General features: G+C 44.7%; 1 protein-coding gene and 1 pseudogene across 1 annotated transcript in view; one reads left to right on the top strand and one right to left on the bottom strand.

Annotated features, from left to right (window-relative positions):
* Ppp1r14c (protein phosphatase 1 regulatory inhibitor subunit 14C) overlaps positions 1–11304 on the bottom strand; it is a 92560-nt gene extending 81256 nt beyond the window's left edge. Inside the window, exon 1 of the mRNA XM_021175239.2 lies at positions 10455–11304. Coding sequence (XP_021030898.1) covers positions 10455–10760 — 306 coding nt within the window. The 5' untranslated portion in view covers positions 10761–11304. The remainder of the gene's footprint in view (positions 1–10454) is intronic.
* Positions 10922–15636, top strand: part of LOC110303395 — a 94007-nt pseudogene continuing 89292 nt past the window's right edge.

Below are 15636 nucleotides of genomic sequence, written 5' to 3'. Positions count from 1 at the left end.
GGTATGAGGGACTTTTGGGATAGCACTGGAAATGTAAATGAAGAAAATACCTAATAAAAAAAGACATGGTGAGAATTTATTAGCCTGAACTTTTCAGCACAGACAGAAACTGGAGCTTTCATTTCTTGCTCTACAGAGATGTGGGTAAGCCCATCACTCTGACTCTTACTTGCAGATGGGAGACACTCTATCACCCAGTCAGAGAGCAGGCCAAGCATTAGCATTGAAGTGCAACAGGACCTTGTCCTTGTGCACACCAAGAGCTTCAAATGACAGAGGATGGTAACCTGTGATCGCCTCCTCTGAAGACTTTCATCCGCCGTGTGTGCGTTATTCATGTCAATTTCCTTCGGCTCCCAGGTTCAAAGGGACATACAGTTATAATTTACAGTCATGAAAAAGGACCATAACTTCAAGTCAACAATGAAAGAGCAGGTTTCAAAGTGGGCACAGCGACATGGTATCAATGTAGTTAATTTAGGGCATGTACGTCAGTAAGCCCAGAAGTGCCACCACTGCTCTGAAGCGTCAGTTTCGACCTCTCTCACTCCACTGTCAGCTATGAGACATTCTGGGGCCTGTTCTGACTACTACAACAAAATACCCCAGACAGACCAAGATTAAACAGCAGCCATTCGTATCTCACACTGTTGGAAGCTAGAAGTCCAAGACAAGGATGTCAGCATGTCAGCTTCTTGCTGATAGTCCTCTTCAGGGACATAGCAAGAAGGCATTGGCAAACTGGGAGAGGACAGACAGAGAGAGCTCTGATCTCTTCATCCCTCTGTAGGAGCCCTAAGACCATCAAAGGGGCTGTGCTCTCATGACCTTTTGTAACACAGTCATCTCCCCAAAGCTCCATGTCCAAATACCATCATTTTAGAAGTTAAAATTTCATCATAGGAATCAGTGAAAAGGAAAACACAGTCAGTCCATAGCAGGGACACCCAGGAGCAGCCAGGAGAGTGAGTGGCTAGAGCCACAAACGGACAAGAGTCCACCTTCACAAAGGTATGATAGGGTAGGAGACAGGATAGTAGAAAGTGCTGCTTAGAAAGGCCTGAGAGTCAACCTGCTGGGAAAATGGAATATAGTGGCTTCCTGGAGGAGAAATCTCTGGTGTCAACTTGAAACAAGGTGAAAGCAACATGTAATAGGAAGAAAGTGGGGACATGTGATTCTGGTCAAGGGAAACCCTGCTGTCCTGTATAGAGAAGTCAGGTGTGGAGCAGGAGGTGGACAACTCCAGGGAAATTAATAGGGGAGACCTCCCACACCCTGGATTGCCTTGTTAGGTGTGAACGCCCTATCCTAAACCACCAGGGGAAAGAGGGCGACAGAGATTCAACCGGGATTCTAGAAAACAATCAAGCTTCTGGATATGGCTTTCCTGAAGCACCAGGAAAGGGAAATGGAGGGCTGGAGGTGAAGATAAAGGAAGTCAGGTCCTAAAGACCATGGTATGTGGCCTCTGACCAGGGTCTGTGGCTTAAGCACTCTGAACCTTGGCCTCTTTGCCTCCTCTTTAGGGATGGGAAATAAAGAACTTTATATATCAAGATTTCATGACCAATGGCAGCATCCTGGCTATGTGACTTAGAAATTAGTATAGCCTTGAACAAGGAAAAATTACATCTCTGATCTCAGTTTCTTCTCTATAAAATGAAGAATGAAGACAATGCCCCTCCCAACACACACACATACACACACACAAACACTTCATAGACTTATTGAGAGAGTTGAGAAATGAAAGGCATGAGTCTCCTGAGTCTTGAATTAGTGGTGGTAGCAGTAGTAAGAGAAATAGCCGTGGCGAGGGGTGCTGATGCTTGCAGTGGTAGTGGTAATTTAAAGGAAATGAGTGGCCCTTGCTGTAAAGCAAGTGGCAAATGAGAAAGCGCTGGACTGCAGCCGTAGCTGGGAGAAATGGAGAATCAGATGCCAACGATCTAAGGAACAAGCAACAACAAGACTTCAGGACTACTGGGTGTGCCCAGGTAGGGAGGGACAAGAGATAAGGATCTCACACATATTTTCCTGGAACAACTATGAACATGGAGGGAACTGAGGAAGACTGAGCAGATCTGAGAGGGAAATAAAAAACTCCCTTGCAGACAGCTGGCCATGAGCCTCCCTTGAGCATCGAGGGAAGCTGTCCATTTCAAAGTGCCTGGAAGATGCCTGGAACTCAGGGTAAAAAGACAGAATTAGATGCTGTCAACAGATGGACATCAGCTAATGGCACCAGTAGGGAGAGTCACATCACCCAGAAAGACTGTACAAATGAAGATGCTGGGAAGGAGGTGAGCGGGTGCTGGAGACAGGGCATAGGAAGTGCCATTGCAGAGGCAGACCTGGAGAAAAGACTCAAAGAGGATTTGCAAACAGAAAATCATGAGGACAGAAAATGTAAGAGAGGGACCGTCCTGGCTTAAAGATACTCAGGGACAAGAGAACTCCAGAGGAACTGATGAGCTACCAAATCAGAGTCAGGTCCCTGACAATCTGTTAGACGGAGGCGCAAGATGGCCCTTTGGACAGCTGTGCTGGAAGCTGACATCAGATTACCATGGCTGAAAGATGTACGTGTCATGGGTGAAGAAATACCTGGAAAAAAGGAGAAAGGGAAAGAGAAAGATAGGATGGTACCTAGGGTACATGACAGAAAAGAAGAAGCCTATGTCTGCTAGAGAATGGTAACTGCTACTTCAAACAAAGGAAAAAGACAACTTGTGGGACTTGTTAGATTGGAAGTGCAGATAGAGAAAGAGGTTGACAATACAGACACGGAGCATAATCAGTGGAGAGATGTGCCTGGTCTCCAGCTAAGAAGACACCAGTTGAGAAATGTGGACATAACGAGAGATTTAAAATGATGTCAAAGTCTGAGATATCCAAGGACAGGAAACAAGAGACAGGGGGAAAAGATGAAACCCTGCAGAGGAAGCACAGAAAATAAAAACTGAAACAATTTAGCACTCACTCCTCCCACTCCAGGGCCAGATCAGGTTGTGAGCTGTGGAGGATAGAAGACACCAGAAGCAAACACATATCAGAGAGGGTCTGGCAGGGAAGCATGTCAGGTCCATCTGAGAGCAGCTGGAGACCCATGACAGGTTGGCTTTCCTAATGCAGTCCCTCCATTTAAATGTACAAGACCATTAGCTGATACAACCACCTTGACATATGGCTTGGAGCTGTGAAGTACACATAAGTTTTGGTTTTGTTTTTCACCAGTGACAAAATACAACAGTAAGGATGCAAGATATGAGTTAGTTACTAAATGATAGATGAATTCTTCTTCTTCTTTTTTTTTAACTGCATCTACCATAAAGAAAAATTGTGAGCAAATTTTGATACTAAAACAGGATGCCTTTCTAAACACTTTCTGATGGTTAGTCCTTTTTCCTTCATCTCAAGAAATCCTTAAAAGTTAAGGGACTGTGCCCTGTTAGGGACAAACACAATAAAATTGACTTGGTTCTTGTCTTCAAATAGTTAAAATGCACCAAAGCATTTAATTTCTGGAAAACTCTGGAATGTATTTACTTATGCTGAAGTTCAAACACCCAGCCCTTCCATCTACAGTGGTCCCAAAGGGAGGGGTGATAGTTACATTTCCCATTACTGTGACAAAATTGTAAAGAGTGGTTCTAATGCTAAGGTCTTGTTCCCCAATTGGTTCTTGATTGATCAATAATGATACCAGGAACCAATGACTGAGGATGGGGCAGGACACTTAGAATTGTGCAGGAGGACTCAGGGAGAATTGAGAGGACTGGGAAAGAAGAAGCAGGCAGTGGCAGCAGGAGATAAAGCCAACCAGTCATGTGAGCTTTTGGTTGGAGCGGCCAATGGCCACTCTATCTGATTATGTCTGGGGTGGCAGGGGAGGTTTAAGAGTGCCCAGTCATTGAGTTAGCAAAGGCATTTTAAGATTAACTGCTGTGTGTGTGTGTGTGTGTGTGTGTGTGTGTGTGTGTGTGTGTGTGTGTGTGTATGTGTGTGTGATGTTTTTTATCTGTAGATCCAAGGGAATTTGGGTGGGGGCCCTTAGCTTACACTGGGGTAGGAAAAATTACATGCTACACAAAATACTCAACTAAAAGAAACTTAAGTAAGGTGGGGCTTATTCTGGCTCACAGTTTGTTGCACAGTTCGTTACAGAGAGACAGGCATAGTGGAGAAGATATGAGGTAACTGGTCTCAGGAATTCTCTAGTCATGAAGTAGAGGAAGATGAATGCTGATATCCCTCTTGCTTTCTGCTTTTTATTCAGCCCTGGACCCCAGATGCCCAGGTTCAGACTCAGCCTTCCCACCCTTAGTCAAATCTCTCTGGAAAAAGCCTCACAGACACTTCTGTGAGTTTGTCTCTTGGATAATTATAAATCTTTGCAGACTGACAACATTAACTATCACATGAGGCTTTACTTAGGCTATTCAGAATTCTTTTATCTACAGTGGTTTGTTTTGTTTTGCTTTGCTTTGCTTTGCTTTGCTTGCTTGTCTGTTTAATTTATTCTTAGTGTAGGAGGTACAGAGGTTTTTGTGATCACAGGCACACACTAGGGCAGCAGTTCTCAACCTGTGAGTTGTGACCCTGAATGATCCTTTGTCAGGAGTTATATAACAGTTACCCCACATATTAGATATTTACAGTATGATTGATTCATAACAGTAGTAAAGTTAAAGTTATAAAGTAGTAGCAAAAATTATTGTATGGTTGCAATCAGTATAACACAAGGAACTGTATTAAAGGATCTCAGCCTTAGGGAGGTTGAGACCCACTGCACTAGGGGAACCTGGACTGTTAAGCACACAGTGTGGAGGGACACAGGATGGCTCCTTTAAGAGAAGGAATAGAAAACTTGTTTTCTACAGAGAAGGCTGGAACAGATGTAAATGCTGCTTTTATTTCCTCAGATGAAGTAATGAGATGAGAGTGGTACCCACCAAAGCTGTGTGAGTACACAGCTTGGGCTGAACCCAGAGCATCTTCTTCTCTGTTCTGACTATCCCTAGTCCTAGGTCTGGAAACTAGTAGCCTCTGCATAATCTAATCTTCCAAACTGACTGACTCAATCTGGCTTCTCTCAGCTTTTGACTGAATTTCTCTGCCTGGCTTCATATTAACTTTGGCAATATGTTCTAATCTTATGACTTTTCCTCATTCTCTGACTCATTCTGGTGCTGTCTTTACCTATGTCTAGGTTCTTCTCTCTGTAACCTGTCTTTGTAAAACTGTGTCAGTAAAACTGCCACATACACACATACACATTACCCACCATATACTACACATTATGCTCTCCCTCCCTCCATCCCTCCCTCCCTCCCTCCTTCCCTCCTTCCCTCCTCTCTCTCTGTTCTTAAGTAGCCACTCTTTCCTATGCAGCTCTTATGTGAATTGGGTATATCCTATCTCTGAACTCTGTCTCATTCTATCAAATCTTTCTCTGATTCATCACTTTGTCTGCCCCTCAATTAGATGTCACTTTCAAACATGGCTGTTCCTTCTACAAATTAACCTTACCTTCATTGTTAGGGATTAAAGATATGTACTCAGAATGTGTCTGTATGCCAGCCAGATTATAATGTAATCCAGAGCATGTCTGTGTTTAAGCCAGACCACACAGACTTAGAAAAATCTCTGGATAACATCCCTTGCCAGAGCAGCCATGTTGCTGGATTAAACTTCCTCAACAAGCAGAGATTCTTAGTAACCTGATGACCTGTTTGGTATCTGTGTGTCTGGAGTCAACACCATACCCTTCTCCAGACCCTTATTATAAGTTTGTTTTTCTCAGTGAATTGTAAACCTGCTTGGGTAAAAGGGCTTGTGGTAAAATCCTGAGTTTGACTCCCAGAACCCATGGTGGAAGGAGAAAACTGACTCCTTCCAAATTGTCCACTGACCTTCATGTGTGGGTGTCATGGTACATGTACACCTGATCTCTCTCTCTCTCTCTCTCTCTCTCACACACACACACACACACATACACACACACACACACACACAAGCACATAAGCACATTAATAGTATTAATATATTAAGTAAAAAATAATAGCATAATCTTGGAATACTAGCAATCAGAGGTCAGTCAGTCAACTGAAGTAATAGAGACTTGGCATCTGAGGAGTTAGCTCAGGGAACAAGACCACTTGCTCAGCAAGCATGAAGACCTAATTTCTTTTTTGGGGGGGGGGGGGGTTAGCATGGACAATTTTAATATTAACTCTAATCCCAACTACAGATAGCTCATTTGTGAACATCTCAAATCATTGTTTTATAGTTTCTCATCTCCTTTGTTAAGTTTATTCCTAAGTATTTTTAATTAATTAATTTATTTTTTATTAGATATCTACTTCTTCTTTGTATACATTATGCCCAGGAAAAAAGCTGACATGGCTGCACTTGCCTGGATCACCAGCATTTGAGGGCCAAGAAATTTAGACCACTTTTAAAAAGCAAAAGGACTTCAAATGTAAAAGACAAGGCAACATGTGAGAATGTTCATGGCTAGCATGCCCTGTCATCTCAATGATATGTGGTTAGCAGCAGATCTTAATTTCCAAATCAAACAAAACTGCAAAATTGGAAATACAGATGTTACCTTAAGGTGTGGCAAGATTGGGAGAAAATACATGATTTACCCAGTAAACCATCTTGCAACCCTTGTCAGGGAAGACAGTGTGCCAGATTTCACATGTCTAAAGGAAGTTTTGAAGATACAGAAATGCCTTAAAACAGAACTCCTTACATATGGATCCAGATTTAACCTAACAGTTCTGTTACAACCAAATTCCTAGCTCAAAATTTCACTATGCAAGCTTTCCCACAAGATTAAATAGAGGGGGAGAGGGAAAGAGAGAGACAGGGAAGGAAGGGAGGGAGAGATTTTGTGTTTGTGTGTGTGTGCGTGTGTGTGTGTGTGTGTGAGAGAGAGAGAGAGAGAGAGAGAGAGAGAGAGAGAGAGAGAGAGAGAGAGCTAGTTATAAACATATCAAATCACTGCAGGAATTAATGGTCACATTTATCTGTGAATACAAAAGACCCTTGGATTGAATGAGAGGGCCATACCTCTGGACTCCTCTTCTGCCACGTTACTTGTGTGAAGTTTTTCTAGAACTAAATGGGCCTCCAACTGGTTTTAGCTGATGTCCCATGTGACCAGAATTCCCTCACTGATTGTTAAGAAGCTTCCAGAGCATGAACAAGCTTCTGCTAGATGGGCATGAGCCAGAGGCATGGGCATAGAAAGAAAACAAGATGTGTGCAAAACAAGCCTGAATATAGGCTGGTACGATTGTTCAGTGGGTAAAGGCACTTGCTGTCAAGTCTAAGCCCCAGAACCTACATGTTGAACACAAAGCTTGGCAGTACATGTGGCCAAATGCCTATGGACAGGTAGGACTGTGCCAATGTGGGCACCAAAAGAGAAGACGTTCAGACCTGAGGAAGATTCTTTCACATTCTTTCCAGCACAGAGCTCTCGGGCATGTGAGAACTCAAAATTCACACATAGCTTTGCAATTCATTATAGGGATACAGTTATCAGAGCAGATAGGTGGAGCACATTTAGAGGCATGTCTATCGGCTTAATACATCGAGTTTTCAGTATTGAGACACAACCTATGTGACTCCTTTGCTCCATATAAAGACACAGGTGTGCCCAGTAGTTACATGGCTGTCTTAGAAACACACTGCTTGAGTTCACACCTCTCACCCCAAGCCACTCCCACTTATGTGAGCTTGGCCAAGATCCTGGCCTTTTCTGAGATTGCTTTCTTATTTGTAAAACAGTGACAGCAAGAGGCCTCTCATCATAGGAGTGCTGTGAATGGGAAATGAATTTGGTGTGAATGGGAAATAAATTGGTGTGAATAGAAAATGAATTTGGTATGAAAAGGAAATGAGTTGGTGTGAATAAGAAATGAACTGGTGTGAATAGGAAATGGATTGCTGCATGCCAAGTGCCTAAAAGCACCTGGGGTGGAACCAGGGATTTTCAAATGCCCACTCCATTATTCTCCAAACAAAATTGACTGGGTCCTTCCAATTTCCATGAAAAAGCTTCAGCCAGGTCTATGAATGTCTTCTTTTCCCTTCCTTCCCAACATTAAATGCTTTGTGCCCTGCAAAAGAAAATTATTTTTCATCCTTAGAAGGACAACTCATCTAACTCCTGTTCTGTCTGGTACAAGTCCTTCTCAAATTAAGTACACGTTCTTTACAACAACCCCCAACTCAGCAGATAGCACAGGCCTCCCACTAGTATGAAGTCTGAAGTCTAGCCAGTTGGTTTGCTGTGTCCATAAACATTTGAAAGGTATGACCAATGCCCAATTTTAAATATTAAAAGGGTCCTTTCTGGCCTTCATATGCATACGGTTCAAAGCTATAAGGCAGGGTAGGTCGTTCGCATTCATGAACCAAAGGCTGATAATCCTTAAGTGGTGAACAAGGAAAGATACTCAGGAGAGAGAAACTACCACTAAAAATAGAGCCCCCTCAGTGGGGAAAAATCAATGGGAAGAGGCCAAGAGGCCGTGCATGACTGTCTAGTACGCCACCTGTTTCTTTATTTGTTAGCAGAGTTGCCATTGGTACAGTGCTAATTGCTAACACTCCTCTGTCTGACAGAGTAGAAAGGGAATACAAACACACCTCAATGTATGCAGAACATCTTATATAATTTCACCACAAGAGCTCCATTCAAACACTTCAGTTGTTTGTTATGGTCAAGGGCTTAAAAGCTCAAGGGGGGAAAAAGACATAAGGAAAAGATTCAAGGTCACATTTACCCTTCCAACTGTGGATCTAAACTACATGTTCAGTGCAGTGAGCATTCAAAGTCTCACTCCCAACCCCCACAACCAATTACTATACAGATTATTCAAAATACATAAATTGTCAGCCTAAGCAGCTAGAGCTCTTGCTAGTTTCCCAGGGTACCTCTAATGAAGCATTGTTAATGTCAACAATAGTTTCTCTAGTAACTCAAACCTTCTCAAACACAAAATGGACTGTTAAAGCCAACAAAAAATAAACAAAAATTAATCGTATTCTATGGACACACGACTGAACACATCCATTCATCTAACAGGAATTTCATGTAAATCAAACACATTGTTTCTTTAAAGAGTTTCAACATCTTCCGAAGAAGAAGAAGAAGAAGAAGAAGAAGAAGAAGAAGAAGAAGAAGAAGAAGAAAACATGACCACGTTCAATTTTGCCAGTTTTTACTTATGCAGTTAGGTGGGTTTTTTGTGAGAGCCAGACCAGAAAATAATATTATTACAAGCTTATTGCTTATACAATCAAGCTTCATCATATCATAATTATTCATCGATAGTCAGCATGGAGAAAACTGTTGCCTTGTGTAATATGAATGCTAAAGAAAATACATATTCACGATGGGCCATAAAATAAGTGAAAATAAAATAGCCTACATGGATTGATAAAGCCAATGATCTTTCTCCTCCCCTCCTCCCAAATGCCCAATAATTACAAGAACACAAATCTAGTTTTAACTTGGAAACCACATTCTTAATTATTAATCTCCTCCACACTTACATCCTCCTAAACTGTTCTCCACTAACCGAAATAGAACACTTCATTGAGAACCCTTGTTTCTTAAGACTCTCGGGAAACCATTTGGCCTTGGTCATTTTTCTCCCTCCATCATCTGTATGTGTGTCAGACCCGCCTGTGCATAACTTCAGTCCCTGAACTGTGGGGAACCGTGTGCTGTTGGGGGCGGGGGGACTTGGGCACCCAGAGCAGGCAAATCTGAGGAGTACTGCTTGTGCCACCAGCCTAGGCACTCTTGGGGGCTTTCCCTGGGCGCCCCTTCAGTGGGAGTAACAGAGCTTGAGAAGGAAACGAAGCTACAAGAAAGCCCTACGTGAGCCTCTTGAAGGAAGAATCTTGAGGACTCGCGTCCAAGGTGGCTGAAAAAGAGGGAGCATTGGTCTCACGCTTATGATGGACAATTTAAGGAGCTAAGGGAGAGTTTGAGATCCCCAGAACGTCTCTACTCTAGGAGCATCTACCTAGCTCTCTCTTTTCCCCAGCCTATATTAGGGCGCAGGCAAAGGGAGCCACCCAGGTGTAGTTAGAGCTGGGTGTAGAGCTGTGCAGACAAGCTCCGAAAACACGGGGGAAAGCATCGACCTTCTCGGGACCCAACCCTCTTCCCACGCCATCAAGGGAGCCTATAGTTCCCCTGGCTCTAGGCCACTGAACCCAGGCAGCGGGTGTCCCAAACGCTGCGCCCTGGCGCCAGAGGGCACCCCGGGAGAGAAATCACGCAACGACACACTCCCGGGGCTCGGTTCCCAGGGGCAGTGCGCACCTGGGAGCCAGAGCCACGGAAAATTCCCGGGTGGGCACAGAGGGGCAGAAGAGATCCCGACACCGCTCTTTCCGCCCCCCGGCCAGTGCCCAGGTACCTCGCAGCCGTACAGCTGACCCAGCTGCTCCACGATCCATTCTTCCAGCACCAACCGCTTACGAAGCTCCTTACGGTCGTATTTCACTGTCACTTTTCCCTGCTGGTGGCGTCGCTGCTGCTGTTGCACTTGCCCGGCGGCGGCCACCGTAGTCACCGGCGCCGAGTCCTCCCTTGAGGAGCCGGAGCTGCTGCTGGATCCTGGGCTGCCGCCGGTGCCACCGCGGGGACTCTGGAAGAAGACGCGCGCACCGCCGCCGCCGCCGCCGCCACCGGCCGCCTCACCGCCGCCAGTCACCACCGACATGTCCCCGCGCGCCAGAGCCTGAGAGTGGCCCGGAGAAGGGGTGGGCGAGCGCCCCGCGCCGCTACCACAGCAGCCCCAACAGCCGCATACGGGGGCCCCGCACCTGCTCCGCGCGCCTAGACGCTGGATCCTTGCGGAGGAAGGCGGGAAGAGGGCGGGCGATGAGGGCGGGGACCAAAGCCTTAAAGACGCCTCCAAGGACCCTGGTGCTCCTGCCCCAGAGACCGCCCCGGGCTAGAAAGTCGTCCGAGGTGGAGAATCTGTGCCCAGCGACAGGGCCTTGAGGGGCTGTGTAGTCCAAGGAGGAGACTGGCGTGGATCGTCTGCCAGGCAGGGGACAGTCAGTCCTCTAATCGGGCGTCCTCCTTTTTTGCCCTGCAGACGCGAACTGAGCTTCTCGAGCAACCTTGGGGCGCACGAAATATGTCGACTCCCTCAGTCTGGATAAGCTCTTACCCACCGGGTAAAGGTCGTGGGAAATGACCGTGCTGTGGGATCCTCTCGCCTCGGCTCTCCTAGGACAGCTGGGAGTGTCTCCTCCCCTCTCCTTCGGCCCCACCCCGCGGCTCTAAACACACATTCCTATTCACGCCGTGACCACCACAGACGCCACTTCCTCTGTAGGATTGGGAAGAAAATTGATGAGACAATGTTTGTGTAATCAGGCAGTCACCGTGCCTCAGAAATTACTCCCAGACTGGTTTTCCTTTTTTCTTACCAAGTGCATGTTTCACCCTAAGCTGGACATTGAAAGCTTGAGCAGCCCAGAGGGTGAGGGACTAAAGCCATCAAGACCTGGAGCACTTTGGCGTTTGCTGGACTTAAAATGTCTTGTTGTGTTTCCAGCTCAGCCAGCTTTCCTCCCAGGGCCCTTTCTAAACAACCTCTCCCTCCTTGCCCCCACCCTCAGGAAGGCAGCTGCATTGACTAGCTTACTTGAAAAAGATCATGCAACCAAGTAGAATTACGAATGAATGAGCTTATTATAACGTTTAGGGCTAAGAGGTGGGATGGAGAATTTTAAACAGAAAGGAGTGTGTGTGTGTGTGTGTGTGTGTGTGTGTGTGTAAAATTACAGGGAGACACTAACATATTCCTGTTGTACATAACAATTCATTTAAGTTCAGAGAACGGAAAGAAACCACAAAGGCATTCAGAGAGAAGTAACCAACATTTAAGGTTGTTGAAAACAAGCTGGNGAAGGTTCCCTGAAGCTCTCAGAGACAAAGAGAGCTTCAAGTGAGCTTCCTCTGAGCATTTTCTACAGCGGGAGAGAATGTCTAGGTGGGATTCTCTACTGGAAGATGGGATAATGAAGAAGTAGCCAGTAGATAGGGCCCCGGCATCACCCGCTGGCACTTCCGTTCTACCCACATTCTCAGGTATCTTTGTTTTTTCGATGTGGGGTTTTCCATCAATAATGTGAGGGGATTTTTTTTCCAGAGTTCCATGCCAGCAGCTCAGTGGGAGGACACCATCAGGCCTGGAAAAGTTCAAATGAAAGATCATATAGAGGGACTTACACAATTCGGTGTCTGAGATAGGCCTAGAACTCCCCTAGCCAGAAGAGAGTCAAAACTAAAAGATCAGGTCTCCAGAGAAAGAACAGGCCAGGTGTGCTTTAGGTTGGATTCTCCTTTGACCCTAGAACCTATCAGAGATAAAGGAAACAAATTCCCTGGCGACAAAGGCCCTTCTACTCGTCACCGACTCGACTGCCTTGTAGGGTATGTCTATCTGAAATCCAAGAAGCCATAGCCAAGAGGTGAGCATCCTCACAAAATCAAAATGTCCTCAAGTAGGAAGTGACAGAGCTCAGAACTCAACTGTGTCCCACCCCCACCCCAGTGAACCCCACCTCCCTCCAGACAGCTGACTCCTTGCCAAGTTCTCAGCCCAGCTTCAAGCAACTGCACTAACCAGAGCTTAAAGTCAGAATAGAAACAACTGAAGTGTCACTGACCAAGAAGCCTTACAGTGTTTCTGTCCCTGTCTGGTGCCGAAACCCGACAATACAAAGTATGTTGAAGATCATTGGGTCCTGAAGCCCAGCAAGCAGCAGGAAGTCCTCATTCCCTGCTCTGAAACGTTGGACAATGAAGTCAGTCATTAGGGAAGGGCTTCAAAGAAAATCATGAAAATTCACAAAGTTCTTTCTCAAGAATTCTTAAGTCAATTCTTTCTTTCTGCATAGGATGTTTTGTCCTCAGTGGTTAAAACTCAGTTTTCATTCAAGACTCCAAATGTGACCAAAGGAACAGATGTCATCCACGGGACCTTGTGGAAAAATCTTCAGTAAGTCGATAGGTTCTCTGCATAGCCTATAATCCCCTAATGAGTCACTTGGACTTACAGTGGGAATTGAACTGACACAGTGCTCCTCTCTCTACATACACATTTTTTTTTCTAGCCTGTACTCAACTGACATTGACAGTGAACTCCACTGCCCTATCTCCCCAAGCACAGGCCTCACTCCACACATGAAAACGCAAACTTCCACACCCAGGACTCTACTGACACTTCAAATGTGGCTTTGTATACTTCCAAAAGCAAAGGTGGAGTGTACAGGAATAAAGGAATTCTTTCCAGGCTGGTTCCCTTTTGCTAAGATGACTAGTTAAACTAGCAGGCTTTAGCCTTACAGAGTGCTTGCCTCACACTGGCAAGGCCCTGGGTCCCATCTCCATATCAAAAGAAGGCAAAACTGATAGTAAACTTAGCAAAACAGAGAGCTGTATATCTCTATTGTATAGACATACATATTATATGTATATATATATATATATATATATATATGTATATATACAGAGAGAGACAGAGAGAGACAGAGAGAGAGGAGAGCTTTGTTTTTTTCTTTTGGGTGTTTTTTCCCCTTGATATTTGACTTGGGTGAAGGTGTTTTTGTTTTCTGGAATTATATAGGTTTTAAATCTGAATATTATCTTTATGTCTGAAGTTAGATAGAATTTTTAATACGAGGCTGCTTTGCCCTCCCAGGGAAACAGATGCTGCATTAATGTTTATGCTCACATGAAAATGTCTCTACTCCTTAAAGACTTGATATCATCATAATTACAGGACACCTGGTGATCTCCCTCATGGACGTTATGATTATAGCCTAAGGCCACAAACTTACACATACCGTTCTTACCTAGAGTAATAATGCCAGTAATAAGATGTTTAAATGCTTGAGCTGGCAAGATGGCTTAGTGGGTAAAGACTCTTGATGCCCAGCCCAGTGATCTGATTTCCATCCCTGGAACCCACATGATGGAAAGAGAACCAGCTCCTGCAAGGTGTCTTCTGATCTCCACACAAGCTGTGTGTGTAAATGAACACGAACACACACAGACACACACAGACACACACAGACACACACAGATACACACACAGACACACACACAGACATATACACACACAGACACACACACAGACACACACATACACACACAGACATACACACACACATACACACACAGACACACACATACACACACACAGACACAGATACATAGACACACACACACACACAAACACACACACAGACATACACACACACAGACACAGACACACATACATACAGACACACACACTTAAACACATACACACATACAGACACACACACACACACAGACAGAGACAGAGACAGAGACAGAGACAGAAACAGGCACACACACAGAAGGGGAGTTAATAGAGACACATATATCTTAATTCTCTTGGGGCTGTGATAGACAGCCAAATAGTGGCTTCAAGTCTGGTTTTCACCTTAAACAGTGAAGAAATCCAATCTGTACTTTGGCTCTCTATTTATTATGCAGAATATTTTCAGTTCTCAGAATAAAACTAATGACAACAGTGCTGCTCCCAATATCCCAGTGTAGGTTTTCTTCTAATCTCAGATTCATCTGTTTTGAACTTCTTGTAACTCTAAGCCTTTGATTCTTTAATGCAGTCATAAACTCCAAAATGAATCCAGCTATTACTTGCATAAATATCAGCAGTCATTAATCACAACTCTAAAATTTTGTCTCAACAAAAATCCTTCCCTGACTACCCATACAAGCTGAGAGGTGTGGAGGTGGGTTGGAGTGGCATGGCAGATGCATATCTTTAACAATGTGTAAAGATCTTTCCTAGTCTAGTGCCTCAAACTCATAGACTATCTTGTTCCTCTCTGTAAAACAGGGTTCAAGTTTGTCTCTAGAGGAAGTTATGCTGCTGTCTAGACAAGGGCTCTTGTCTTCCTCCTGATCTCTGCTCTAAGAGTCATCCTTCCCCCCTATGTCTGTCTTCACCTCCTTAGTCAGGCTACCACCCTTCCACTGGAAGGGCCCTTAACAGCATCTCCAGCTAACCTCTGTCACAGGAGTCCTTGCTTAGCATTTCAACTCGGTCAGACTTTGACTCCTGTCACATTGGGTGATTTTGATCTCTAAGCCTTCTCCTCTGAGGTCCCTGTCCCAATATCCTCCTGTTCTCAGCTGCCTATCTGTTGCTGCCTGTCAGTGGCCTTTGTGAGTTCTTTTTCCCTTTGAGGGAGGTGATTCCCTGTTCTACACATGACCCAATGCCTGCTCATTATTTATGTCAGCCCACACAGCAGATAGATTCTTCAAAGATGATGAGTTAATCTGGAGTAGCAGTACATGGAAACACACATAGGCAGACTCAAAGAGATTGTGCTAAGGAGGGAATTTTACAAGAAGGATAGGAAATATTATACATGCTGCTTTGTAGACATAATCCTGGAGCACAGGAACCAACAGTAAGTGTGGTGGCAGTCCCAGACAGGGAGATAGATGTGGGACAGGTACCATTGCAGAGATGGGTTTTTGTTAAGGCTGTGGTGGTCCTTGTTCAATGCTGTCATTTTGCG

The sequence above is a fragment of the Mus caroli genome, chromosome 10 (genome assembly GCF_900094665.2).
Source record: "Mus caroli chromosome 10, CAROLI_EIJ_v1.1, whole genome shotgun sequence".
NCBI lineage: Eukaryota > Metazoa > Chordata > Mammalia > Rodentia > Muridae > Mus > Mus caroli.
This window is presented reverse-complemented; position numbering and strand designations above follow the sequence as displayed.